The sequence below is a fragment of the Epinephelus lanceolatus genome, chromosome 4, assembly GCF_041903045.1.
Source record: "Epinephelus lanceolatus isolate andai-2023 chromosome 4, ASM4190304v1, whole genome shotgun sequence".
In the NCBI taxonomy this organism is placed as follows: domain Eukaryota; kingdom Metazoa; phylum Chordata; class Actinopteri; order Perciformes; family Serranidae; genus Epinephelus; species Epinephelus lanceolatus.
The window spans coordinates 1,260,904-1,287,710 of NC_135737.1; the positions used below are offsets into that span (position 1 = coordinate 1,260,904).

The following is a 26,807-nucleotide window of genomic DNA, read 5'->3' on the forward strand; positions in this document are numbered from 1 at the left end:
ACATGTCCGAATCCAGCTAAAGGTAAACACAGACATTCATTTCTCCTTTCCGTTATGTTGTCGGATAATTATACTAACAATCCGAGCCTATCTGTGTGAAAAAAATGTACTTTTAGTAGACGTATTTTGACGTTGTTTGACACTGTCTGAGCGCCCTATTATTTAATATAGTGCACGCTCACGGACTGCAGGCAGGTCTGCCCTAGCTTCGTACTGGAGAAATGTCAAATATTGAACATCCCATCACTCATTTAGACAAAAGTAGGAAAATAGGTTGAAACAAAAAAAACATTAGTTCCCCTTTAATACATCCTTCCTCCAGAATTTGACAGCCTCATCAAAAAAAGAGTTATCTCCATCCATTCTATGGGAAACAAAGCAGTTCTCAGAAACATAATCATTTCATTCTCCATTTACAAAAAAAAAAGCACAAGAAGAAGAAGCTAAACTGAAACAAGAAAATCAAACAACATACATTCACATAATCTAACAGAAGAAAAACAGAATGAACTAAGAAAGTATAAGTTTCAAATGAATGAAATCATAAAAAAAAAAAATTCCTTGTACACAGACTCCGACAAGAACATTTTCACCATGACAATTAATCTGGCTAATACTTAAATTAAACAAAACAAGGAAAAAACAACAGTCTCCACCATTAAAGACTCACCAAGGAAGCCAGCACAATCACCCAAACAAATAAATAACATTCTTAGAATTTTTTCTGCAAACCTATATTCATTAGAAAAACAACAACCCAAGCAGACATTGACTCATTTAACAGTATTGAACTACCGCAACTCAGCAAGGATCAAATGGGCACAACTAACTCACCATTAACAGATGAAGAACTCTTCACTGCCCTCAAACTCATGCCTAATAACAAATCACCAGGACCCGATGGTTTCCCTGCTGAGTTCTATAAACACCTCTGGACCATTTTAGCTCCGCTCTTCATCAGACTCATAAACAAAATAATCAAACATGAACACAGCCACAATTTCTCTTCTCCTTAAACCCAACAAAGACCCAACACAGCTAGCTAATTACTGTCCCATCTCTCTCCTCAATGTAGACATTAAAATGATCACTGAAACACTTGCTCACCGCATAGAAAAAAATCATCCCATCCATAATCCGTCCAGATCAGACCAGTTTTATTAAAGGGAGGCTACCATCTGATAACACACGTAGACTTTTCAGTTTAATGGATTTCTCATCACAACAAGCACAAACCATCAAAGCCACATTAGATGCAGAGAAAGCTTTCAACAGAGTTAACATATTGGGGCAGCTGTGGCTCAGAGGTAGAGTGGGTTGTCCACCAATCAGAAGATCAGCGGTTCAATCCCCGGCTCCTCCTGTCTGCATGTTTAAGTATCCTTGAGCAAGATACTGAACCCCAAATTGCTGTGTGTCTGTGTCTGTGTCTGGGTGAATGTGACTCGTAGTGTAAAACGCACTTTGAGTGGTTGGATGACTAGAAAGGCGCTATACAAATGCAGGTCCATTTACCATCTCTTCTCCACATTACAAAAATTTGGCTTTGGGGAATCATTTATTAACTGAGTCAAAATTCTATAGACTGCACCTTCAGCTACTGTAATCAATAATGTTAGTCCAATAATGGACTAACATCACAACACTTCACACAACACAGGGGGACTAGGCAAGGATGCCCACTCTCTCCCTTCCTATTCACCATTTTCATTAAACCACTTGCTGCTGCCATTCGCCAAAACATAGGAATCAAAACGCACATCGTAAAATTAGTCTTTATGCTGATGACATATTAGGGCTGTGCCGTATAGCAGTTCATACCGAAAAAATTTATTTTCGTTATGATATGAATTTTTCATATGCCGCAATACCGGTGAATAGCCCAAACAATGTCCGGAACATGCGCGGCAGTAAAGTGTTTCAGCGGGGACCCATTTCACCGCTGCACACCACAGGCGTGCTAGAACCGACGAGAGTGAGAGCATAGAGAAAAGTTTAGAGGCGAGAATGGCTGCCGGAGAGAGTCCTGAAAGCAAAGCAACTGTACACTTGCTGAAGAAGAACACAATGACCCAGAAGAACGCATACGAAAAAGTGCAGTGTTTCCCCTGTATGCAACTAGCAGCGGTGCACTGCCGTTTACAATTCTCCTCTGCTCTCTGTATCGTGTGTGCGCACATACATACATATATATACACACACACACACACGTGTGCACACATAGGTGAGCACACTAGGGCAGGGCTCGGGCCGTATTTTCCTGTCCAAAGCCGACCCAAGTCCAAGACAATTATAACCGAGCACAGTACTAATGGAGCGGAGCCTGTGTTGCGCTTAGGTGTTGTCACATAAATAACAAATTGCAGCACTTGAATAGACCATAGCACAACATACACTGTAAAAAAGAAATTGTTGTTTTCACGGTAAAATTCTGGCAGCTGTGGTTGCCGAAACTCTACCGTTAAATTACAGTAAAACATTTCCTTCATTCATGGTAAAAAATGTATTAATACTGTTGATTTTACAGTTAAACAATGTGCTTAATTCAATATTTTACCGTTAAAAAAAAAGTTTCAAAATTTTAAAAAAACATAGTTTTATCTTAAAATTTACTTGATTTTTTTTTTTTTTTTTTTTTTTTTTTTTTACGGTAAAATACCGGCAGCTGTGGTTGCCAGAATTCTACCGTTAAATTACGGTTAAACATTTTTCCTCATTTACAGTAAAAAAATGTATTGATACTGTTGATTTTACGGTCAAAAATTTACCTAAATTTGATATTTTACCGTAAAAAAAAAAAAAAAAAGTTTTTACATTTTAAAAAAACATTGTTTTACCTAATAATTTACATGAAAAAATGTTACCAAATCAGCCACAAAAATATCCACCTTACAATTTTCAAATATAGAAACTCTTTATTTGAACAAAGTAAAAATTTGGCAGGAAACCTTTACACTTCATTTGAGAACATTTAAATGCACTTTTTGGTACAAATCTAAACTGGTATTTGTGTATATACAGTGTATTATTTTCATAGTATCAAAATAAAATTATCCCTGAAGGGCAGCAAAAGTTTCAAATCTTGCATCATAAATCTAAGAAATACTTTCTCTATGACTGCAAAAAAATTTTTAAAGGTTAACACTTCACTTGAGAGATATGTCATATACGTAAGGAATGCTTAATTAATGCATAATTCATGATGAATTACTACATGCACTGAATGACAGATGGACAATTAATTATGAAGTCACTATTACTTTATTTGTTCAAACTTAGATCATCAACTAAGGATTATTAATTCACACATACTTAATATTAATTGATATTTGACAAGATCAGCTTGATTTCTTTAATACAGTCAGGTCCATAATTATTTGGACAATGATACAGTTGTCGTCATTTTGGCTCTGTACACCACCACAATGGGTTTTAAATGAAACAATGAATACCTGCTTAAAGTGCAGACTCTCAGCTTTCATTTAAGGCTTTTTTTCAAAAATGTAGTATGAACCGTGTAGGAATGACAACCATTTCTTCACACAGTCCCCCGACTTTAAGGGCTCATAAGTATTTGGACAAACTAACATAATCATCAATTAAACAGTCAGTTTTAATACTTGGTTGCAAATCCTTTACAGTCAATGACTGCCTGAAGTGTTGGACACATAGGCATCATCAGATGCTGGGTTTCTTCCCTGGTGATGCTCTGCCAGCCCTTTACTGTAGCCGTCTGCACTTCCTGCTTGTGTTTTGGGTGTTTTGCCCTCAGTTTTGGCTTCAGCAAGAGAAACGCATGCTCAATTGGATTCAGGTCAGATGATATGACTTGGCTATTGCAGAACATTCCAGTTCTTTGCCTTAAAAATGTCTTTGGTTGCTTTTGCAGTATGCTTCAGGTCATTGTCCATCTGCACTGTGAAGCATCGTCCAATGAGTTTTGAAGCATTTGGTTGAATCTGAGCAGATAATGGTGCCCCAAACACTTCAGCTTTCATCCTGCTGCTCTTCTCAGCAGTCACATCATCAATAAATACAAGAGAACCAGTTCCACTGGCAGCCATACATGGCCATGACATAACAGTACCTCCACCATGCTTCACTGATGAGGTGGTGTGCTTTGGATCATGAGCAGTTCCTTCCCTTCTTCCTTCTCTTGTCTTCCCATCATTCTGGTAGTTGATCTTTGTTTTATCTGTCCATAGTATGCTGTTCCACAACTGTACAGGCTTTTTAGATGGTTTTTGACAAACTCTAATCTGGCCTTCCATTTTTAAGGCTAACCAATGTTTTGCATCTTGTGATAAACCCTCTGTATTTATTCTAGTGAAGTCTTGTCTTGCTTACAAGAGCAGCAGGATGAAAGCTGAAGTGTTTGGGGCACCATTATCTGCTCAGATTCAATTAAATGCTTCAAAACTCATTGGATGATGCTTCACAGTGCAGATGGACAATGACCTGAAGCATATTGCAAAAGCAACCAAAGACATTTTTAAGGCAAAGAAGTGGAATGTTCTGCAACGGCCAAGTCATATCATCTGACCTGAATCCAACTGAGCATGCGTTTCTCTTGCTGAAGCCAAAACTGAGGGCAAAACACCCAAAACACAAGCAGGAAGTGCAGACGGCTGCAGTAAAGGGCTGGCAGAGCATCACCAGGGAAGAAACCCAGCATCTGATGACGTCTATGGGTCCAACACTTCAGGCAGTCATTGACTGTAAAGGATTTGCAACCAAGTATTAAAACTGACTGTTTAATTGATGATTATGTTAGTTTGTCCAAATACTTATGAGCACTTAAAGTTGGGGGACTGTGTGAAGAAATGGTTGTCATTCCTACACGGTTCATACTACATTTTTGAAAAAAGCCTTAAATGAAAGCTGAGAGTCTGCACTTTAAGCAGGTATTCATTGTTTCATTTAAAACCCATTGTGGTGGTGTACAGAGCCAAAATGACGACAACTGTATCATTGTCCAAATAATTATGGACCTGACTGTATATAAGTTCATGGGCAACACCTGAATCTTTATGGCATTATGCCTAACAGAATTTGTTGGACACCTAATGGTATTATTTTGTTAGTGAACAAGTGTCCTTTACACTCAATTGACCATTTATTGGCATGGCCTGTGGCACACTGCAAATCTTAAAAATATCTGTGTAGCAAATCTGTCCAAAAATACCATTCGGTCTATTCCCTTAAAAGTTGTAGGGGAAATTTAGGAGTCCATAAACTTTTAGACTAGAAAAAAAAAAAAAAATCAAGCTAATCTTGTCAAATATCAATTAACATATGAAGTAACTGTGAACTAACAATCCTTGATCTATTTAAGTTGAGCTGAAACTACAATTCTGCAAAATGCATCCTTCATTAGTGCATACAGTAATTCATTATGAATATGCATTATTTAAGTATTACTTAAAGGAATAATTCACTTTTTTAAGATTTTTAATCCACAAAACACTGACAGCTTTCAGGATTTTAGAGATCTGCGGTAAAAAAGCAGATGAGCAGTTTGGAGACATATAATTAGATAATGACTGAATTTAACTTTAAAGTGAACTATTCCTTTAAGCATATGAATTGTATACATTCCCGTAACTAGCAAGTGTATCTCAACTTGTATACAGTACAAAGCCAGTGCAGTAAAGCTGAACATGTACAAACTGTACCAGACAATTTATCTAAACTATACATCTTGTAAGACTTTCAGAAATTCAGAAGTACACAGCCAAAACCTTGTGCTTCTTTTTTGCAGAACCCAATGGCTTCACAACTTAAAATACATCCTGGTATAAAACCTGCTTGAGACAACTTGGGTTTTCCTGAAAAAATGTGTTTGACATAAACACCTTACCATCACAAGCAAGTTATCTCAACTTGTTTACAGTACAAAACCAGTGCAGTAAAGCTGAATGTACAAACTGTACCAGACAATTTATCTTGTAAAACTATACATCTTGTAAATCTTTCAGAAATGTTACTAACACAATATCTGCAGTGTACCTTTTATCATATCATCTCAACATCACTGGAAGGTCCACTCATGGTCAGCAAGGTCTGAGATCAGAGTCAAGACTCTGGGATTGACTAAGAACACTTTTTTCTTCTTGTTCCACTCGACTTTGGTGCCTTTCTCTGGATTTATTGAAAAGAAACACCTTTATGATAGAGAGAGAGGAAGAGAGAGAGAGAACAACTTCAGGAGGGATATCAAATGCCTTGCATTTTCTAATATTATAACATATTATAGAAAAATAATATTTTACCATTGGAGGAACTCCAGTGTAGACCGTAGTTCCACTGGGTAGTGTACGTTGAAGCAGTAGTAACTGCCAAACATCAGGCAGATGGCAGATGTGAAGGAAGTGATGTGGTCGTTGACAACCTCTTTGTCGATGCTCAACATAAATGTCTCAGCAGCAAAGCAGGAGGACCCTAAGAATAAACAACATGAATAAAAAATAAACTTTAATGACAAGGGCTTCAATATCAGCCATAAATAGAAATTCAATGTTCAATGTTCAAGAGTACAAGTGGGTGTTTGTATACCAGTAGAGAAAGCTTGCAGGTTTACTTACCACACACAATAAGGCAGGGTGTTGGTGGCACACTCTCCATCTGAACCTCCTCAGCCAGGCTTGTCTTCTCGACGAAATGGAACAGATGCTCTTCCTTCTCGTCAAAGTGAGCCAGTAAAAGAAGCACCATCTATATGACCTCTTCTGAGCAACCAGTGGACTGACCTCTTTCAGTCTGAAGCTTGAGAAGAGCATCCAATACACGTTTGAAGAAGTTTAAGAGATGTGCCCCCTTTTTGTCAACATTGGCAAGGAAGGACTCAATCAAACTCACGCCAGTCAGTTTCTGGAAGTGTGCTGCCATACCGACTTCCTTAAACAAACATGGCCATTCCTGGCTTAATTTCTGGATGCTTACACCATTATTGATCTCTTTACGCTGTGTGAAATAGGTGGACTTGATCAATTCTTTCAAAGCATCTGAATTGTAGTTCATCTCTTCAAATTTTTTCATTTTTTCTTTTTTTTTCTAGCTGACTCTCCACAGTCTCAGAGAGTGGCAGATGTTTTGGCATCCAGTTGACACAGCCATACATGTCTTGAACACTTGCTCTTTGTTCAGCAGATACTTCATCTGTGTCATCATCTGATGCAGCTTTGCGTTTCTTTATCTTTGGTGTGTCAGGTCATTTGACATTTTCAACTCTTGCCTGGAGTTGCTTTGCCAGGGAATGATATCCAAGTCCAATAACATCATCATCAATGGCTAACGGTTACATGACAGCTTCTCATTCAGAATGAAATAAATCTGAATGAAATCATTCGGAATTTAAGTCTTTCCAGGTAGTTTACATGGGAAATATTCATTCTGAATGAGGGTTTACATGGGAGATCAGTTCAATCGCCTCTATTCAGGTCTGCACAAGGTTTGGGGCAGGGAAGGTTTCTGATTGGATAGGGGGCGGGGTGGATGTTACGTGTTTACGTTTACCGGAAGAAAACACTGTATAGTTCTCGCTCCGGATAACAAGATGCTTGACGACGCCGTTCTTAGTGCCTTTTTCGGGCGTGTTTTGCTTATATTCTTGAAGCAGCAGTACGACAACAACCTTGTTCTGCTAATGCTTTGTCTGTTGAGGAGGAGAAGGGAGGTAGAAGACCGTGCTGTGGCGAATGGAAACCGGTGAGTGCAACAAGTCCAACTGCTCTATCTCAGCCTGTTGCTATGCAGCCCGTTGCTATGCGCGCTATATACGTCATTGCGCCAGAAGGGCAAGGAAACGAGCATGCACAGAAAGACCGGAATGAATTTAAAGAGGAATGAGTGTATACATGCACACAAAATTCTTTCATTCGGAATGACAAACGGAATAAACCACCCCCTTTAATTGGATTTAATTTTCAATCGGAATGACCGTTTTTCAATCGGAATGACCGTTTACATGACCACTTTTAATCGGAATGGCCTTTCATTCCGATTAAAAGTGGAATTAAACTGTGTATGTAAACGTACTGACTTACATCTTGAAGAGACTTTGGATACCTGGCCACCATCCTTTTTGCTATCTCTGTGGTGTTGTGTTTGGTTGGACTCTTACAAATCTTCATCATCTCGGAGACAACAATCCTTATCATATTTCGTCGTAGTCGCGCACTTGGCCTTTTCTGTCTTTCCAAACTCTGTACTAACTCTTCAGGGAGCTTCTGCCATGGTATCTGAAAAGCGTTTACCCAGTTTGGCGCAAGAGTATAAGAACTTCCTGAGGTTGATGATGTAGCTGTGGATGATGCTGGTGAGGGAGTGACGGAGGACGGAGAGGGAGAGGAAAGGAGAGACCCTGGAGAGGAACATGCCGGGGCTGAAGTTGGAGTGGACGAGTCTGTAAAAGTACAACAAAAGAGGTTTGAAATCATTAAACCTTTAATGTTTTTCTACTCTGTCACAGAATGTAGCATATTGATACACTTCTAGATAATAGGGCTGCAAAATACATTCAGAATTTATTTTGACAGATTGCATTTCGATTGGATTACAAAAATCAAATAAAAAATAAAATAAAATTTAATTACTTGTGCAGGCCTATAAGTGAAGTGTGCTGTGTTGTGGTGGCAATATTTTACACTCACTGTTTTGGGCCCAGGCAGCAACCAGTCTTCTGACTTGTATGGGCTTTAATACTGGCAGCAAGTCTCCCTCTGTAATGTACTGTAAATCATCTGTCGTTACTGCACCAAGCGCCTCCAAAGCATCTTCTACTGACTTGACAACTTGATCAGGAAGATCCTTTTTTACAGAGTACATGTGGTAGTGTGAAAGAAATTCCCCATCATACACTCTCATCAGAAAATGAAGTGCAAAATTGTCTTTCACGAGAATGAGGATGATTTCACCAAACTCCACCGAATCATCATTCTTAGTGACAACAAATTGGCCCTTCCTGTAAATTATCCCATTATACTGCACATAAACAGGAATTTTTGTATTTCTTTCAGTGAAGCCAAAATGGAGGATTGTGCCTTTCACTTGCTCACTGTAAAGCTCTGAGTAAAATGGTGAGCCATCTTTCATTTGCAAAGATGGAGGACTCGCGGACCCAGCGGAAAGAAAGGCCTGTAACATCTGATGCCTTTCTGAAAGAGTCAAACACAGATTTTTGAAATTCTTCAGATGCCTTGTACATCTTTTGAAGTAACTATGTTTGCTCTCAAAACGCATAGTCCATAGCCTGATGGGTGGGCCAAATTTCAGGAACAGTCCAGGATAATGCCGCAAATAATGGTGTTTAGGTCTCAAGTTCATATCTGGAAATAGTGCCTTCCTGGTTTCCAAATATTCTTGGATGAGAACATCCAGATAGGCGACCTGTGCCATGGAAATTTGCTGAGCACAAATCAGGTCAACAATGTCCTTAAGCTGCAAAATTAACTGCCACATATTATCTTGGGGGTCCTGCACTTTGTCTCTAATTATCAGAGGCAACAGTCTCAAGAAGTTCCAATTTTGGACAGCATGTCCACTCAGTTTCAGTGTTTGAGGACTGACCTCACAAGGTTTGGAGCAAGCATCTGTTGCTTTGTATTTGAACTGCTTGATTCGCCTGTTCAAAATTGTGTATGTGAACCATTTCTTTTTGTTGATGAAGTACTTGAGGTAAAGAGCAACATCGCATGACAGGACACCCTCGAAGATGTCATGACCGAGACAGGGGGGCATGCCAGGTGAACAAACATCATAGTTTTGTAGAGTATTAAATACTGACCTGAACTTTATCCCTTGTACTTGTGGAGCATGCTCTGTCTCCAGCTGTTCAATGGCAGATCTGTACGTTTCTGGAGTCCGCTCCAGTCCACAGATGTTAGGATCAGCACCCTGAAATTCAGTTTGAGAAATCAGACAATATCTCCAGAAGTACTGAGATGAACTGAAATTTTCTGTGAAACCACCAATGGTGTGAGAGCCCAGGTTGTCCCCAGCAATGCAGTAGAGAGCTCCCTTGACTGCAAGTTCATCTCCCATTGCTATCCCATTTCCCTCCAGTTCTTTCAGGTCAGTAAGCAGTTCAGAAAAAACCTTGGCATGGCCAAATTCCTTAAAATCCTTCTCTCTACACAATAAAACCAGCTGCATGTGGTCAACATTTGATCGTACATGGGGGGGCATGTTGAGTAGAGAGAAGTATACAACCAAAACCTTGTGCTTCTTTTTTGCAGAACCCAATGGGTTCACAACTTCGAATGCATCCTGGTATAAAACCAGCTTGAGACAACTTGGGTTTTCCTGAAAAAATGTGTTTGACATAAACACCTTACCATCACAACTGTCAGAGAGAACATCTGTTTTGGAAACATTATTAGGATCCACTGACATGAGGCCCTGCCAAAAACCGGACTCCAGCATACCCTTTAAAGATTTTAACACAGGAATATAATAGGCACACCTCTCTGTCCTGTTCTCATCTCTGCCCAACAAGATTTTTTTGGGCTCCACATATTTGAACATGTCTTTAAAGCACTGAGTTCTTGAGTTAGCAGTTCTCATGGGCCCTGTGTGGCAAGCTGTAAACAGGTCCGATTGTTTAATTGTGTCACTGATTTTTACAATGTCTTCATCTGAAACTGACATATCTTTTAGAAGCAAATTTAGTCGATTCAAAGTATATGTCTGTCCCAACTCATGTATATTCTGCATTTCTTCAACAATGTTTTGAATGGTAGACACTGGAAGAAGATGCTGTCCCTGTAGTTTCATGTAAAACATACATATATTTCTCAGATACAGGTCACTGAAATTAGACCCGTCCCCTACAGTGTCTTCAGCATCTGACACACTGGCAGGTTCCTGTATGGTAGCACTTGTAGTTGGACTCTCACAGTGTGTATCTGTGATTGATGCACAAATCACATTTTCTGACCAATGTCTGTGCTTTCTGGACATGTGAGAAGTAAAAGACGTTTTTGCAGTGAACACATTTTTGCATTCTCTCACTGGGCAAGCTACATGACGCCCTTCTGTTACAGTGCCCTCCAAAAGTATTGGAACAGTGAGTCCAATTTGTTTACTTTTGTTGTAGACTGAAAACATTTGGGTTTGACATTAAAAGGTGAATATGAGACAAGAGATCAACATTTCAGCTTTTATTTCCAGGTATTTACATCTGGATCTGATACACAACTTAGAAGATAGCATTATTTGTAATGGAACACAAAATTTTTAGGTGACCAAAAGTATTGGAACATATAAACTTAAAATAGATTAAAGTGAATGAGACTTAATATTTAGTTGCAAATCCTTTGCTTTCAATAACTGCATCAAACCTGTGACCCACTGACATCACCAAACTTTTGCCTTCTTCTTTTGTGATGCTTTTCCAGGCTTTCACCGCAGCCTCTTTCAGTTGTTGTTTGTTTTGGGGGGTTACTCCCTTCAGTCTCCTCTTCAGCAGGTAAAATGCATGCTCTATTGGGTTTAAGTCTGGAGACTGACTTGGCCAGTCTAAAACCTTCCACTTCTTGCCCCTGATGAACTCCTTTGTTGTTTTGGCAGTGTGTTTTGGGTCGTTATCTTGCTGCATGATGAAGGATCTCCCAATCAGTTTGGTTGCATCTTTCTTTAAATTAGCAGACAAAATGTTTCTGTAGACTTGTGAGTTCATTTTGCTGCTGCCTTCATGTGTTACATCATCAATGAAGATGAAAGAGTCCGTCCCAGAAAAAGCCATGCAAGCCCAAGCCATGACATTACCTCCACCGTGTTTCACAGATGAGCTTGTATGTTTGGGATCATGAGCAGATCCTTTCTTTCTCCAAACTTTCGCCTTTCCATCACTTTGGAAAAAGTTAATCTTTGTCTCATCAGTCCATAAAACTTTTTCCCAGAATTTTTGAGGCTCATCTCTGTACCTTTTGGCAAATTCCAGCCTGGCCTTCCTATTCTTCTTGCTAATGAGTGGTTTGCATCTTCTGGTGTAGCCTCTGTACTTTTGTTCATGAAGTCTTCTGCGAACAGTAGATTGTGATACCTTCACTCCTGCCCTCTGGAGGTTGTTGCTGATGTCACTAACAGTTGTTTTAGGGTCTTTCTTGACAGCTCTCACAATGTTTCTGTCATCAACTGCTGATGTTTTCCTTGGTCTACCTGTTCGATGTCTGTTGCTTAGTACACCAGTGTTTTTTTTCTTCTTCAGGACATTCCAAATGGTTGTACTGGCTATGGCCAATGTTTGTGCAATGGCTCTGATTGATTGTCCATCTTCTCTCAGATTCACAATTGCTTCTTTTTCACCCATAGACAGCTCTCAGTTTTCATGTTGGTTCCACCTCTAAATGCAGTCTGCACAGGCAAAACCTATCCTACCCAATCTGAAACTGAGCTCAGACATTCAGTGCTATTTATTGTTTGAATAATCAATGTAATTGGGAAACACCTGGGCAACAAAACACACCAAAAGGTGCTATCTTCTAAGTTGTGTATCAGATCCAGATGTAAATACCTGGAAATGAAAGCTGAAATGTTGATCTCTTGTCCCATATTCATCTTTTAATGTCAAACCCAAATATTTTCAGTCTACAACAAAAATAAAGGAATTGGCCTCGCTGTTCCAATACTTTTGGAGGACACTGTATATGCTCCTTTAAGTGAGCAACCAACGGTTTAGTTCCCTCACACTGGCGTTCACAAAGTGAGACGGTGCATTTTAACAGCGTTAAGGTCACACCCTGAGTAACGTTAACGGTTGGTGTAACGTTGCTGTTGTGGTGGCGATAGAAGTGCGACTTTAAAGCTGTATAGCTTGAAAACACCTGTTTACAGCTTGTTTCAACACATTTAAAAATATGTCGGGGTTCATTGCGGTGCAGTCTGCAATGCAAAACATATGCTTTTACAGACTGAACGTTTGCTCCACATATGTTACAAGAATACATCTTCGATAGTGAAATAATACACCGAGGTTTGGCCTAACGTTACACAATATTAGCGGTAACCGCTACGGTTAGCTAACCAAAAGGCTGCAGCAAATAGACTGATCCCGCTTAGCTCGCCAGGCGGGTAAACCATGGGGTAACGTTAACGTTAAACCCACACTGTATTTTTCGAAAGCAGTCAAACTTATAAAACGATTGCTAATGATACACTCTATTTCCTAAACATGTATTCGAATAGACGTTTCCAGGCTGTTATAAAAGTCTAATGTAACCTTAGCTAATGTTAGACGTACAAAGCTATGGGGACATTAACGCCATGTTTGCTGTCTGTAATGCAACCCTCTAGCCGAATAAACCCAGTTCAACTAACGTTAAAGCCTTTAACTTGTGTTGATTTACTTACCGAGTTAACTGAAGACAGGTACAACTTCTGGCTGAGGCTAATTCCAAAAAACTCCAGACCGCTGATGCTAAAGCTCCTCCGGTGAAGACTGTGGACTTGAACGGGTGAAGTCGCAAACGAAACCTAACCGATCTGGAGATGGTCAGAGGTTAACAGACAGGAGTCAGATAAAATGCGCTGATTGGCCTATTTAAATTTCGGTGCATTAATGTCAACAAATGCACAATCCCCAAGCTGTAGGGGGGGAAATAAAACTTAGTACTCAGTTTTGAAATGCTTTTAATATAATTCTCATAATTTGAGATGTTTTTAAATTTAGCATTTTTGAGATGCTATTACAATCAATCAGATGTTTCGAGATGCTTTTATAATCATGTTTTGAGATGCTTTTCCTTATATAAACTGAATTTACCTCTGGATGGTATCTAAAGAGGGACACATACGTTACTATAGACCTACAGGCAGAACAGACCACAGATTAATGTTTTAATATTTTCAATATTTTGGCATAAAAATGTAATTGATCACAAATCCCAACATTTCATTTTATATCCCAGTAGCCTAAAGGGTGTATATGGAAGCCTTGCTCTACTTTAACCTCCTTTTTGGCTGTTCTAAATAAACCTGGCAAAAAAAAATTTGGATCAATTATTTCTCGATTGTTATAATGCTAATTGGCATTGTATTGTATATGGTTGGAAAGCCAGTTTATTAATGATGTCCAACTTGCAGTTGCAGAACTTGCATATACTTGCAGTATATGTTTTTCATTGAAATCAACATTACTTTACAAACATACCAATTTTTTAACATATTCTTCCTGTAGAAATGAAGGTATGATTTTGCAGAATGTTTAACAGTTTTATACTGTAAATTCAAATCAGCAAAATCTTTAATTTAGGCAGAATAATGCCGTTAATTTTAGGGTAATTATTCTTTTGTGACTTTACAGTTACCCATGAATTTTACCTTTTTTTCCATTTTCACAGAAAAATTCTGTGTTTTCTATATATTATGACCGTAAAAATCAAAGTTATGTCTTATTTCTTGATTTACGGTAATTCAATGTACTTACTACGGTGCTAAACTACTTTAGATTTTACGGCCTTTGACTGTTGCTATTTGACAGTTTTTTACCGTAATTTCTACGGACTTTTTTTTACAGTGTAGCAGCATGTCAAGTGGGCCGAACCCGAGCAAAACACTGTCAAATACCGTGAAACCAATATGATTTAAAAAAAAAAAAAAAAAAAAAAAAAAAAAAATGTGATATGAAAATTCTGTCATACCGCCCAGCCCTATGACATATTACTCTTCTTACAAAACCCCCACTCATCACTGCAGGAAACAGTCAAACTCAAAGAAACACTTCTTTATTTCTGATTACTCCATTAACTGGCATAAATCATCCATCCACCAACTGTGTCGCAACGGTTGGGATGTGGCAACCTATTCCTCCACCTCTTTCTTTATGCACAAAGATGATGCTGTCAAAGATGTTCAATCTCAATGTCTCCCTACTTCTTAAAGGAATACTCCGACTATTTGGGAGTTATGCCCTTTCTCTATCATTTTCATATTAAGACAATATGATCAATATCTTTTTTGCGTCTGTACGTCCAGTGGCTGGGTCTCAGCGGTTAGCATTGCAGCTTAGCTTAGCAAATACAATTTAAGTCTATAGGGGGTCAGTAGCCTACTCGTAAAAGTGAACAAATAAACGTTACAGAAACCCTGAAGCTGGTATTTCTACACATGCATTTAAAATAAATATGTTTAAACATTAATTCGAAAAACGAGAGTCCTTTTTAGGACTCATTTTAGAAGAAGTTTGATACACGGAACTATAGTGTGTTTACGCCCTGCGTGGAGGGATACACCGGTGAGCAACAGCTGCAGCTGGCTCTGGGACAGGTACGCTAGGTCAGTAAAAGCAAACAAAGAGACGACACGGACGATATTACTCACTCGACTGAAAGCTGTCCATCAGCTCCTGCAGGCCTGGGGCCTTTTTTCCAGTTTATCTTAGGAACATGAAAAAATGTTTCAATCACACCAGGATTAGTGATTGCTACAAAGTTTTCACTCCTTGTGATGCACTCTCTGCGGCGGTTTTCCTCCTGATGATCTCTAGCCTCCCCCACGATGGTAGCACCAAATCCCATTCTGTGCAGCAAAATGATTCCACCTCTGTAAGCATAGGTTGGCAAGCCCCGCAGCTACACCACCAATCCTCCCCTGACCTCCGTCTCCCCTCGGCCCCTTGCTGTTCCGCTGCCTCGGAGGATTCAGCCTCTCTTCTCACCCGCTCAGCATCCAACACCTGGAGTTCCTCATCTGTATACTCCGGCTCAAACAGGTATGGCTCTGGATCTGTGTCCGCTACAAGAAACTCTTCAAAATTGTGTTCAAAGTCGTTCATTGCAGCTACTATAGTCAAGAGATATCGTTAGGCTAAATAAACAACTGAGTTTTGTTTACAGGCTACGTCTGTGCCTGTGCCTGCTCACCGGTGTATCCCTCCATGGATCACAGCGCAGTGCGTAAACCCACTATAGTTCCGTGTATCAATCTTCTTCTAAAACAACTAAAAAAGACTTGTTTTTCAAATTAATGTTTGAACATGTTTAATTTAAATGCACGTGCAGAAATGCCAGCTTGAAGGTTTCTGTAACGTTTATCTGTTCCCTTTTACTGAGTAGGCTACTGACCCCCTGTAGAAATCAATTGTATTGGCTAAGCTAAGCCGCAATGCTAACCGCTGAGACCCAGCCACTGGACGTACAGACACAAAAAAGATATTGATCATGTTGTCTCACTATGAAAATGACAGAGAAAGGGCATAACTCCCAAACCGTCGGAGTATTCTTTTAAAACAACAACTGACGACCTCCACCTCTGGATGAACTTACTACTTATCATAATAAGCAGAATAGCAACAGTAAAGAATGTCCATACTCCCCAAAATAAATTATCTTTTCACTACGATTCAGACCCAACCCACCCCCTCCTGGTTCAAATCACTGGACTCAATAATTTCACATTTCTTTTGTAAAAACAAAAATGCCAAGAATTAAACTGACAACCCTTCAAAAACCCAAATCACAAGGAGGACTGGCAGCACCAAAATTTTACCACTACTCTCTGGCAAACCCACTGAAATACATATTCAAATGGGTTGATCCCCAACATACATGGATAGATATAGAACAAATAGCTTGCAAGGAGATTTTGATCTCGGATTCATCATTTCTGAACCAGTCCATTAAACACCACACCTGTTTCAAATCAATAACAATATCAGCAACTCTGACATTCTGGTGGACATTCCACAAAATCACTAATTCCACTTCGGGACCATCTAAATTCACTCCAATCTGGAATAACCCAGACTTTCTAAGTATCCAAAAAACACAAAATTTCCACACTTGGTCAGAAATTGGGATCACAAATTTGCAACACATCTTCTTTCTCCATTTTAACCATCGGTTTTAACTCACTTCTTACATGGGTTTTATTGTTTTACGTTTGCTCAATCAAACCCGCCAAGATCACACTAGTTAGTGACCCACCGGTCACGATCTGTGAACCGGACTGTCACCGGACCTTCTAGCCTTCAAGAGGACTATCCCAAACCTGCCGTAATTCTCAGTCAACTCAGAGGGCCCTGTTTCTGGGCCCGTGTCGGTATGTTTCATTTCTCTGCTTGCTAAGCCGACTCTGTTACCTCTGCATAAGCACAGACATCACTGTGGACTCCCGTTGTGGAGTCCTCGCGTGAAAGTCTCGCCCTGCGGCTCCGGCAACAGTAGCTTTCGTCATTGGCCACTACGGCTGCAACACACATGATATACTAGCGTCACTTTGCTGCCGTAGCTGTTTTTGTGTTTCCCCAGTCTCATCTGACCTCATCACAAGCCATGCCTTCACTCATCTCACCATCTGGATGGTGACAAGGAGCCTTGGATTGCTGTCCGTAAGAGTAGGCATCGTGGAATGCACCCCATTCATACACATTAACCACAGACCCTTCAGTTGACCAACAAATACTACATTCTGGACAAGCAAGACTTTCCCCCACTTGCTGGTCGACGCATTACGTCACCAGAGTCTGATGACCCTTTCTCGACGCCCTCACTATCCATGGCCATGTCCAAGTGGTCCATATCTCCTGTTGATCACCGCTCTCAACGTCACGCCCCCTCATCACAACCTGGCTGTGTACAGTTCACCCCTCGCCCGGTAACCTGCTCTCCAGCAAGGCACTGCTCTGCTGGGAAAGACACCGCTCAGTTGCTGCAACGGTCCCCGGCTACGTCCATCCATCCCCGGCCAGTGAACGTGGTGCACAGTGTGGACACTGAGCCAAGCAGAGCCGAGCCTACATCACTTCAGCCTGTGCGCTTCCACAATGCAGTTACTCACTGTTTCCCCAGGGCCACAGTCCGTGACTTCCACAAAAGGCTCCAGGGTTTACTGCCTTCACTCCTGTCGTCCATTAAAAGAGTTATAGTCCATCATCGTTCAATCATCTCCACATGACTGACTGTTTATTCACCACACCCCCTCCTCCAAGCCTCGCTCTCCAGTTTCATCTGTGGCTACTGTTGCCAGCAATAGCCCCCCCGCTGGCTTCTCCTTTACCTTTTCATCTCCCTATTCAGCCTATTGTCACAGGCTTCCATTATATTAAAAACTGTGCTCTTAAGTGTGATACTCCTGTGACTGTAAATGCCACATACTGTGTAAATCCTGAAGCTATTCTGAACAGGAATGTTAAATGCTTGCCTGCAGTTCGAACGCTTGACAGTAGCCAATCTATTGACCCGGTCTCACTGATTCCCGTCATCACAAACTTTAGGCCCAAGAAATGCCTCCCTGCTCACACAACTAGAGCTAACAGTAGTAACTTGATCCATATTACCTACAAGCATAAACAGTCTGTGCAATCCATTACTCCAGCTAAGTTTGCTCTATTCAATGCCAGGTCTATGTCAAACAAAACCTTTATGCTAAACTCTGCCCTCCCGAATACAGTTATTCTAACTTCCTGAGGTCCCTTGGCCGTGGTGGTGGCCTTGCGGTCACCTACAGCAACCTTTTTAATTGTAAACATATCACTGTTGACAATTTTCAGAGTTTCGAGATGCTCATGTTCAAAATCAACTGTCAAAACCCTATCTGCTGTATCTCAATCTACCATCCCCCCAAACCAAACAACAGCTTTTTGGCAGAGTTCTCTGAATTTCTATCATCCATTGTTCTCAATCATTATAGAATTATTCTTGAAGGGGATTTTAATATCCATGTTGATGATACATCCAACCATTTTGTTACTGAATTCCTAAACATTACTGATTCATTCAATCTGGTGCAGCATGTTTCTGGTCCAACACATAACCGAGGCCACACCCTTGGCCTTGTTTATACTCTTGGCCTGACCATTAACTCCCTCTCATTGACTGATCTTGTCTCTGATCATAAATGTATTCTATTTGACTCCTACACCCAGGCAACTGCTCCAAGTCTGAAGCGAACAGTATGTTCCCGCATTTTTAATAACCAGTCTACTTCAAATTTCTCATCTGTTTTTTCTGATTTATATAATGGCCATATCCAACCCTCTAACATAATGATTTGGTCAATAATTTCAATAATCTGTGTTCCTTTTCATTGGATGCCATCGCACCTTTTACAACCAGGTCAGTAGCAGCTACCAAATCATCGCCATGGATAAATTATGCTATCCGTAGCTGTAAGCAGGAATGCAGGAGGGCTGAGCGCAGATGGAAAAAGACAGAACTCAATGTTCACTTTCAATACATGAAAGAACTTCTAATTTTACTTAATCAAAAAATCAAGGATGCAAGATCATCTTATTTCTCAGACATAATTACCGCTAATAAACACAATCCCCGAGCTCTGTTTTGCACAAGCAGCTTGTACAACCCACTCCCATTACTATCTCTGCCACCTCAACTGAAGACTGCGAACTGCATTTATCATTTTTTGTCAACAAGATCAATAGAATTAGATCCACCATTGTGCTCCCATCCACCACTTTTGATCCACCTAGTGGTGTTTCAAATTTACTAACCCCATTTGCCCCCACTACCATGCAAAACCTTATAGAGACAATTTCTCATCTGCACCTGTCTTCCTGCAATCTTGATATCTTGCCCCCCAAATTCTTTTTAGAGTTTCTTCCTGTCATTGGCCCTACTGTACTCACTATTATAAACATGTCCATCAGCTCTGGTTATGTCCCTGATCAGTTTAAGACAGCCAGTGTCCAGCCACTCCTAAAAAAACCCAGCCTTGATCCAACCGTTTTGAGCAATCTCAGACCCATCTCAAAATTACCTTTCATTTCCAAAATACCGGAAAAACCTGTTACTGAGCAGCATCTCCAGGCTGTTGAAGGAAATAATATCTTTGATAAATTTCAATCTGGTTTTCGTCAAAACCATAGTACTGAAACTGCTCTGTTACGAGTCATGAATGGTTTATGTCATATTTGTCAAATAGAAGTTTTTCTGTCTCCGTAGGTAACTATGTGTCCTCATCCGCTCGATCCTTGGTCCCATTCTTTTCTCTTTGTACATGCTTCCCTTGGGCCAGATAATCAGTGGCTTTGGTTGTATATCCTATCATTGCTATGCGGATGACACTCAGCTATATTTTTCAGTAAAACCAGATGATTTTAGCAACCTAAACACTAGTACTGCACGATTTGATTGAAATGTGCGATTGCGATTATGGTGGACAATATTGCGATTTGCGATTGCAATTACAATATAATTACAATAAAATATAATAAATAAATGGTATCATGAGTCTTTTTGCTTGATTCAGTGTTTTTCCCTACATTATATTAGGGGGGCACTGACCTGACATAGTTATTGTTATGGACAGACAGTGTGTCAATGACCATCAACAGACTGAGCACAGTCAAACACACTGCTCACACAGCAGCGCAGCACATCTGCAGATGAAAATTAGCCTGTATAGCTAAATTTGGCACATTTACGTGACTTAAGTGATCATGTTAATTAATGTGTACTGCTCCCTCTTAAATAAAATAAACATAAACATAAACTGTACACACAGCGGAGCGAGCCTGTGTTGCGTTCAGGCGTTGTCACATAAATGACAAATTCCAGCGCCATAGCACAACACAGCAGCATGTCAAGTGGGCCGAACCCGAGCAAAGTTGCTCAATTTTTCATTTGTTATGGAGTCCATGATTTCCCTGTGACACTTACAAATATTTGCTTAACTGTGCTTGGATGTTGTTTTATGAGGCTCTGGCGGCTTTCAGTTGTCTCTTTGTCTTTAACGTTACACGGCTCGGCTTTCTCTCGCATGCACTCTTCCTACTTTTCCCTGTGCTGTGCGATTAGATTAATCGTGCAGCACTACTAAACACTCTCCACAGCTGTTTAGCTGTGATAAAGGGCTGGATGTCAACTTTCTCCAACTAAATTCTGACAAAACTGAGCTTCTCATTTTTGGCCCCGAAAACACTGCTAAAGGCATCTTTCAGCATATTGGCCCACTTGCCCCCATGTCAAAACTAACGCCAGGAATCTTGGCGTTATATTTGACCCTAAATTGAAACTTGAACAACATGTCAATAAAATGGTTCAATCCTGCTTTTCTCAACTCAGGAACATTGCAAAAATAAGACCATTATTGTCAGCCTCTGACTTAGAACATATCATTCATGCCTTCATTTTTTCCCGTCTCGATTACTGCAACTCCCTTTTCACTTGCCTTAGCCAAGCTGACCTGTCACGTTTCCAGCTTGTACAAAATGCAGCAGCTAGGCTATTAACTAGGACTGGCTGTAGATCCCACATCACTCCTGTTTTAGCCTCACTGCATTGGCTGCCAATGAAGCTCAGGATTGATTTCAAGTTTCTTTTAATCACTTATAAGGCCTTACATGGTTTAGCTCCTGCCTAAATTTCCGAGCTACTAAGCCTGTATACTACTGAGCGGTCACTTAGATCTTCCCACCAAAACCTGTTGGCCAAACTAAAAACCAAAGGCGACTGTGCTTTTGCTGCCCTGGCACCCAGACTTTGGAACAATCTCCCCACTTCCATTATATCAGCTGAGTCTGTTGACTGTTTCAAAAAACACCTAAAAACCTACTTCTAAACCTACTAAATTGTGTGTGTCCACTGGGTGATGACTGTATACTTGCTGTGCTCGTTTGTGTGTGTGATGTCTGTATGTGTTCTTGAATGTGTCTTTTATGGTTTTTGTGTTCTCTTTTCTTTGTGTCCCAATGTCAATGTATAGCACTTTGTAAGCTGTGTTAAAAAAGGTGCAATATAAATAAAGTTTTACTATTACTATTACTATTACTAATTAACATCCATTCCACAAAAAAATCTCCTTTAAAAAATACACAGAATAATCTCACAGTCTTATGAAACACTATCCATTCCATAAACAAAGTAGGAAAAAGATCTGTCCATTGCTCTTGGTGCCAACTTCTGAAACTAAATTTGTCTAAACATCATGTCAAAAAACCCAAATCTACAGCTAATACCATACAAGATACTCCACAGTATTCACATCACTGGGCAGAAAATATTTAAAATTGGATTCACTTCAGAAATCCGTACTAACTGCACTCAAAACAGCCTGGACAGTACATTCACACAATCCGGCACTGCACTCCTATTCAACGATTTTGGAAAGAAGTCACTGAATCACTCTCTGCTTTCCTGGGCTGCCACATCTCCCCCCACTCTGTTTACTAGGCAACACGTCAACATTCACATTCATAAATACTTACACACATAATAAAGGGACAGTAGCTCAGTAAGTGCAACACCAAATCTTATCTCATCAATTATCTATTTACGTATACCTATTTAAATATAGGGATAGCAGTGATAATATAAATAATGACTTGGATGGATTAGAGGGAAGGAGGACAAAACAAATGAACGAACAAACAAAAATACAGAAATACAAAAATGATTGTTTACTATTATATATTTGCTCTCTTTTATTATTACTACTGTCACAATCCTAACTATATTTCTATCGTTATTAGAAGTATTATTATTATCATAATCAATGTTGTTATTGCTGTCAGTTTTATCACACTATCATTATTGTTGTAGTTGTTGTTGTTGTTATTATTATTATTATTATTATCAATGTCGCTATTAGGATCACTGATATTAATAATGTTATTGCCATGGCTGGTATTATTATTGTATGGTATTATTGTTATAATTATAGTATTTATCAGTATCAGAATCTCATAAGTATCACCATTATTATTAGTAGTATTATTAATACTATTGTTTTCACAGTCGCTATTGCCAGTGCCATTACTAATGGAATTGCTAGAGTTGGTGGCAAGATTGTATAGTAATATTGTTATTACTATAGAATTTATCACTATTATCATTATCATTATTATCATTATTATTATTATTATTATTTTTATCATCATCATCATTATTATTGTCATTGTTATCATTATTATTGATGTTATGGCAGTGATGACGACAAAAAGTGTTTTGTTTTTGTCTTTTTCTCCCTTTTTTTAAAATTATTTTTGTGATTATTATGGTCATCCCTTATTCATTAATCCCATTTTTATTATTCTGTCATACTTACAATACAATTTACTTATTTTCCAAAATGTTTGTTACCCCCTTAGTGAAATTGTTATTGCCATCATCAATGGATTTATCATTATCACTACTACCACTATATTTTCACTAACATGAATCTGACCCGTTTATTTTCTCCTTTTTACACCAGTTGTCTTCATTTCAATCATTAATCTCTCTTACTGTGCGTTCACACTGAGCGCGAATTCGCAAATTCACTCGTCGAGATTACATACAAAGGCAATGCAAAGACACCATTAGACGCGAATTCGCGCCACGTGTGCGAAATTCGCGGCCATCGCCTCATTGCTCGAGTTGAAAATATTGAACTTTTGAGGCGAATTCGCATGACACTGTGCCGCGAAAGCCAATCAGCGTTGAGATTCTCCCAACATCACGTCTTGACGCCCTGACGTCCAGTTGATGATGCCAAGATGGAGGAAAAATTTATCATTGCGGTGTGCGGCTACCCGGAGCTATATGGCACTACATGTCTATTCTACAGAGACCACAACAAAAAGGAGCAGGCTTGGGTGAAAGTTGCCGAGGAGACTGGTCAGCCTGAAGTACCACTGAAAGCGGCTATCATCCAGACGGAGTTCCTGGAGGAGGTGGTGAAACTCGCCGAGCTTGATGTGCTTCTGCAGGATAGGGTGAACCCAAAAACGACGGCGTTTGGCCCTCCGACGCATCTGGGACTTCCAGAGCAGGTAAAAAGCAGCGATGGTGGTTATCTCAGCCATGGTTGAGGAGAGAATGGTGGGCCAGATGTTGTTATCTAGTAAAAATGGGCAGGCTCGCTACTCACGCGAATTAACAAAATGGTCCAGTGTCCAAACTCACGCGTTATGCACAGCGCGTCACTCGCATTATGCGTGAGTAATTTGCTTCACTCGCGCCTGGTGTGAACGCACAGTTACACTCATTTCACAAAAACATTACAGCAACTCTCCCCCCTCACCAGAGCATGTGAGCAGAGTGGAGCGGAGCGGGTGAAAATTTCTGCTCCTTGCTCGTAGAACTGTCACTTTGCGCCGCTCGTCCACTCCGCTTGGTTCTGCGCATTCTTCGCTCCGCTCCATCATAAATTTTATCCCGCTCCACTCGCTCACCACTCCGCTCAAAATAACTGCTTCTACCTAACCTGTAATCTTCTATTCACAAATAAAACGGGGTCTGCCCATTTTTCCGACAGCCCATTGGTCCGACATCCCATTGTTCCGACCATATTAAACCCATTGTTCATGATGCCCTGTAGTTAAGGTCTGGTTAGGTTTAGGCACAAAAACCACTTGGTTAGGGTCAGGAAAAAATCATGGTGTGGGTTAAAATGAAAAAGAAAGTGGCAAACACATAAGCCATGAGCCTGCTTCACCTCAAGCCATTCCCAGCTGACCCAGAGCCGGTCGTGGCGCACCATCAAGGTAGAAATATGCCTGCCGGGAGCCGTTCAGCACTGCAGAGAGCTCCCCACACAACCCTGACCCCAGAGTTAATAACAGGAGATTATGGTGTTTCATTCTCTCCTCTCTAGACCTGGGTTGCTGATCCTCTATGGTACACATCCTCTATGGTACACAAATAAGCTACAGTAATAATCACATATCGGAACAACGGGACATCTGACTAATGAGAGGTCAGAACAATGAGAGGTTGGAACAATGCTACGGCACCAATAAAACATGAGCTTGGTAGATTCTCCGGGGAAGCCCTCTCGCCTCTCCCCGCAGTTAGGGACCGTTCTACACGGTACCGCTGGCAGGGTGGAAATAGTCAAAGTGTAGAGGAGACGGACCAGGTTAAGCGGCCGACCTCCAAAGCCCTCTCGCCTCTCCCCGCAGTTAGGGACCATTCTCCAAGGTACAGCTGCTTCTCTTCTCAGTTTCTTTTCTGAAGTACACAGTAAACTCCATAGTTTTGAAAGAAAATAGTGTGGGTGTGCGCAGGTGCAAAGATGCATTTTGGATGGGGCATGAGCGACCGGAGCGAAATTGGAGCGAGAGATAAGGCTCCGCTCCACCTTTTAAAAAAATAGCCGCTCCTCGCTCAACACAAAATCCTCCCGCTCCCTGCTCCGCTCACATGCTCTGCCCCTCACGCACATACATACATACACACACACACACAGAGTCACACACACACAGAGTCACACACATGATCATATACCATTATCATACCCCTCTCAACCTTTAAGAAACTATTGGAATACATAACATAGCAAACATAAGTCGGCTGCTCATCAAGGTGAGTAAACACCCTCCGGAGGGTCTGGGTGTTGCCCACGAAAAGTGTCAGATCCCACTTAACAGTAATTAAAAACTGAAAAAGAAAAGGAAGGGGAAAAAATGGATTTTACATTGTGTTCTGGGAGGATTCCAGCCTTTCTGTTGCCACGGCACTGTGCTTAGGGCTTGCTCCCACAATGGCTGGTTCTGGTGCCAGCCCGCTTCCCCTGTCGCAAGTAGCCCCCCACTCCCACAAATCACAGAACTGACAGACAAACGCTTGTCTTTATCTGGACACATTTCCCCCACCAATACAACATGCTAACATTGTTAGCACAAGTCTATGGCGTTTTACATTGTATAAATTAGCCTAGTGTCTAGCGATCTTTTCCTCTTCTCATATAAAACCAGGGACAACAGCAGCATCTAACAAAGGTAACTGCACATAATTTGGCTCCATTACAACTCACAACATTCACCAACAAAACAACTGTCTTATACTTAACACATTTTCCAAGCAAATACAACATGCTAACCTTATTAGCGCCAGCCTAGGGCATTTTACATTGTATAAATTAGCCTTGCGATGAGCGGAGATTTCCTCTGCTCATAAGAAGCCAGGATAAATCCCGAAGTACAATCCCTGAAGGATGGATCACACCCAAGACTTAAAATGCTATTTTAGTGGAGGCTTTACTGTCTTCACAATTTATTGTTTCTTATCTGTGAAATACAAGTAGGCTAAATACAAGCTTTGTTTCCACTGAGGGAAATGGTTTCAGCTTACAGAAACAGACAGGTGGTCTGTGTCACCGCGACACTGAGCGTGAGGGTAGGCGAGTCCAACTTTCTGTCAACAACAGGGGTGTTTTGAAAACACCCCCATTTTCACAGGTAACTTAGCCTGTCCCCCCGCCGCAGGAAATAATGGATTAATCCTGGAAAGCTGTTGATGTAGCACTTTTCTCTTTATGAAAGTAACACGGTGATTATTCAACCAATGAGAATTTGGTCAGACAAGACCATAGCGACCAAATAATCGACTAGTCGACCAGGAGACTACAGCCCTAGTAAATTCTATGCCCACGTCTAAGCATTGATTTAAGACATTTTAATACTAATTGGGGCCTTATTTTTAGATGTATGAATTCAATGCCTTTTAAGACTGTGCTCAACACTCTGGTGCTATGTTTCTCTTCTGGAACACAAGCGCCGTTTTTGTGCACTCATTTTGTTCTCTGATTGTTTCCACTTTGACACTTTTTTGATTGCTGTCATTCTACTGCAGAGATGTTTCAGTGTCATCCAGCATTTGGAGAATACTTTTCCTACCTTTTTCTGTTTCCACCATTTTCTCCTCTGCTTCAGAAACTCTTTAGCCTCTTACTCCCAATTTCCACCAGATGCGTGTTGGTTGCGTCTGCACTCCGGCACGGCAGCAGAGCCAATAGGATTCAATTCTAGTCAATGTGTGTGTTTCCACCGGCTGCGGCTGTGCTGCTCCGTCTCAGCTGCGGCACTCCGGAGCCCCACAACAGATACGCAGGACTTCTATTTTTGCCGGACGCTGAAGCACAACGCAGCA

The 26,807-nt window shown here is 40.5% G+C and overlaps 2 protein-coding genes across 4 annotated transcripts in view; both read right to left on the reverse strand.

Annotated features, from left to right (window-relative positions):
- nlk2 (nemo-like kinase, type 2) overlaps positions 1-26,807 on the reverse strand; it is a 205,841-nt gene that overhangs the window by 147,117 nt on the left and 31,917 nt on the right. The window lies entirely within an intron of this gene.
- Positions 4,905-9,778, reverse strand: LOC144462712 (uncharacterized). The gene is made up of 3 exons (XM_078166838.1): positions 6,585-9,778; positions 6,273-6,441; positions 4,905-6,164 (listed from the first exon to the last, which is right to left on the reverse strand). Exons 1-3 carry the CDS (start codon positions 6,712-6,714, stop codon positions 6,032-6,034), a joined length of 432 nt encoding a protein of 143 aa, XP_078022964.1. The 5' UTR covers positions 6,715-9,778; the 3' UTR covers positions 4,905-6,031.

Bases quoted from the DNA above. Each gene is read 5' to 3' on its own strand.
- LOC144462712 (XM_078166838.1), bottom strand. From the start codon at position 6,714: ATGGTGCTTCTTTTACTGGCTCACTTTGACGAGAAGGAAGAGCATCTG. The intron at 6,442-6,584 runs GTAAGTAAACCT...GTTTATTCTTAG, and splicing joins ACCCTGCCTTATTGTGTGTG to GGTCCTCCTGCTTTGCTGCT. The intron at 6,165-6,272 runs GTAAAATATTAT...TCTATCATAAAG, and splicing joins ACACTGGAGTTCCTCCAATG to GTGTTTCTTTTCAATAAATC.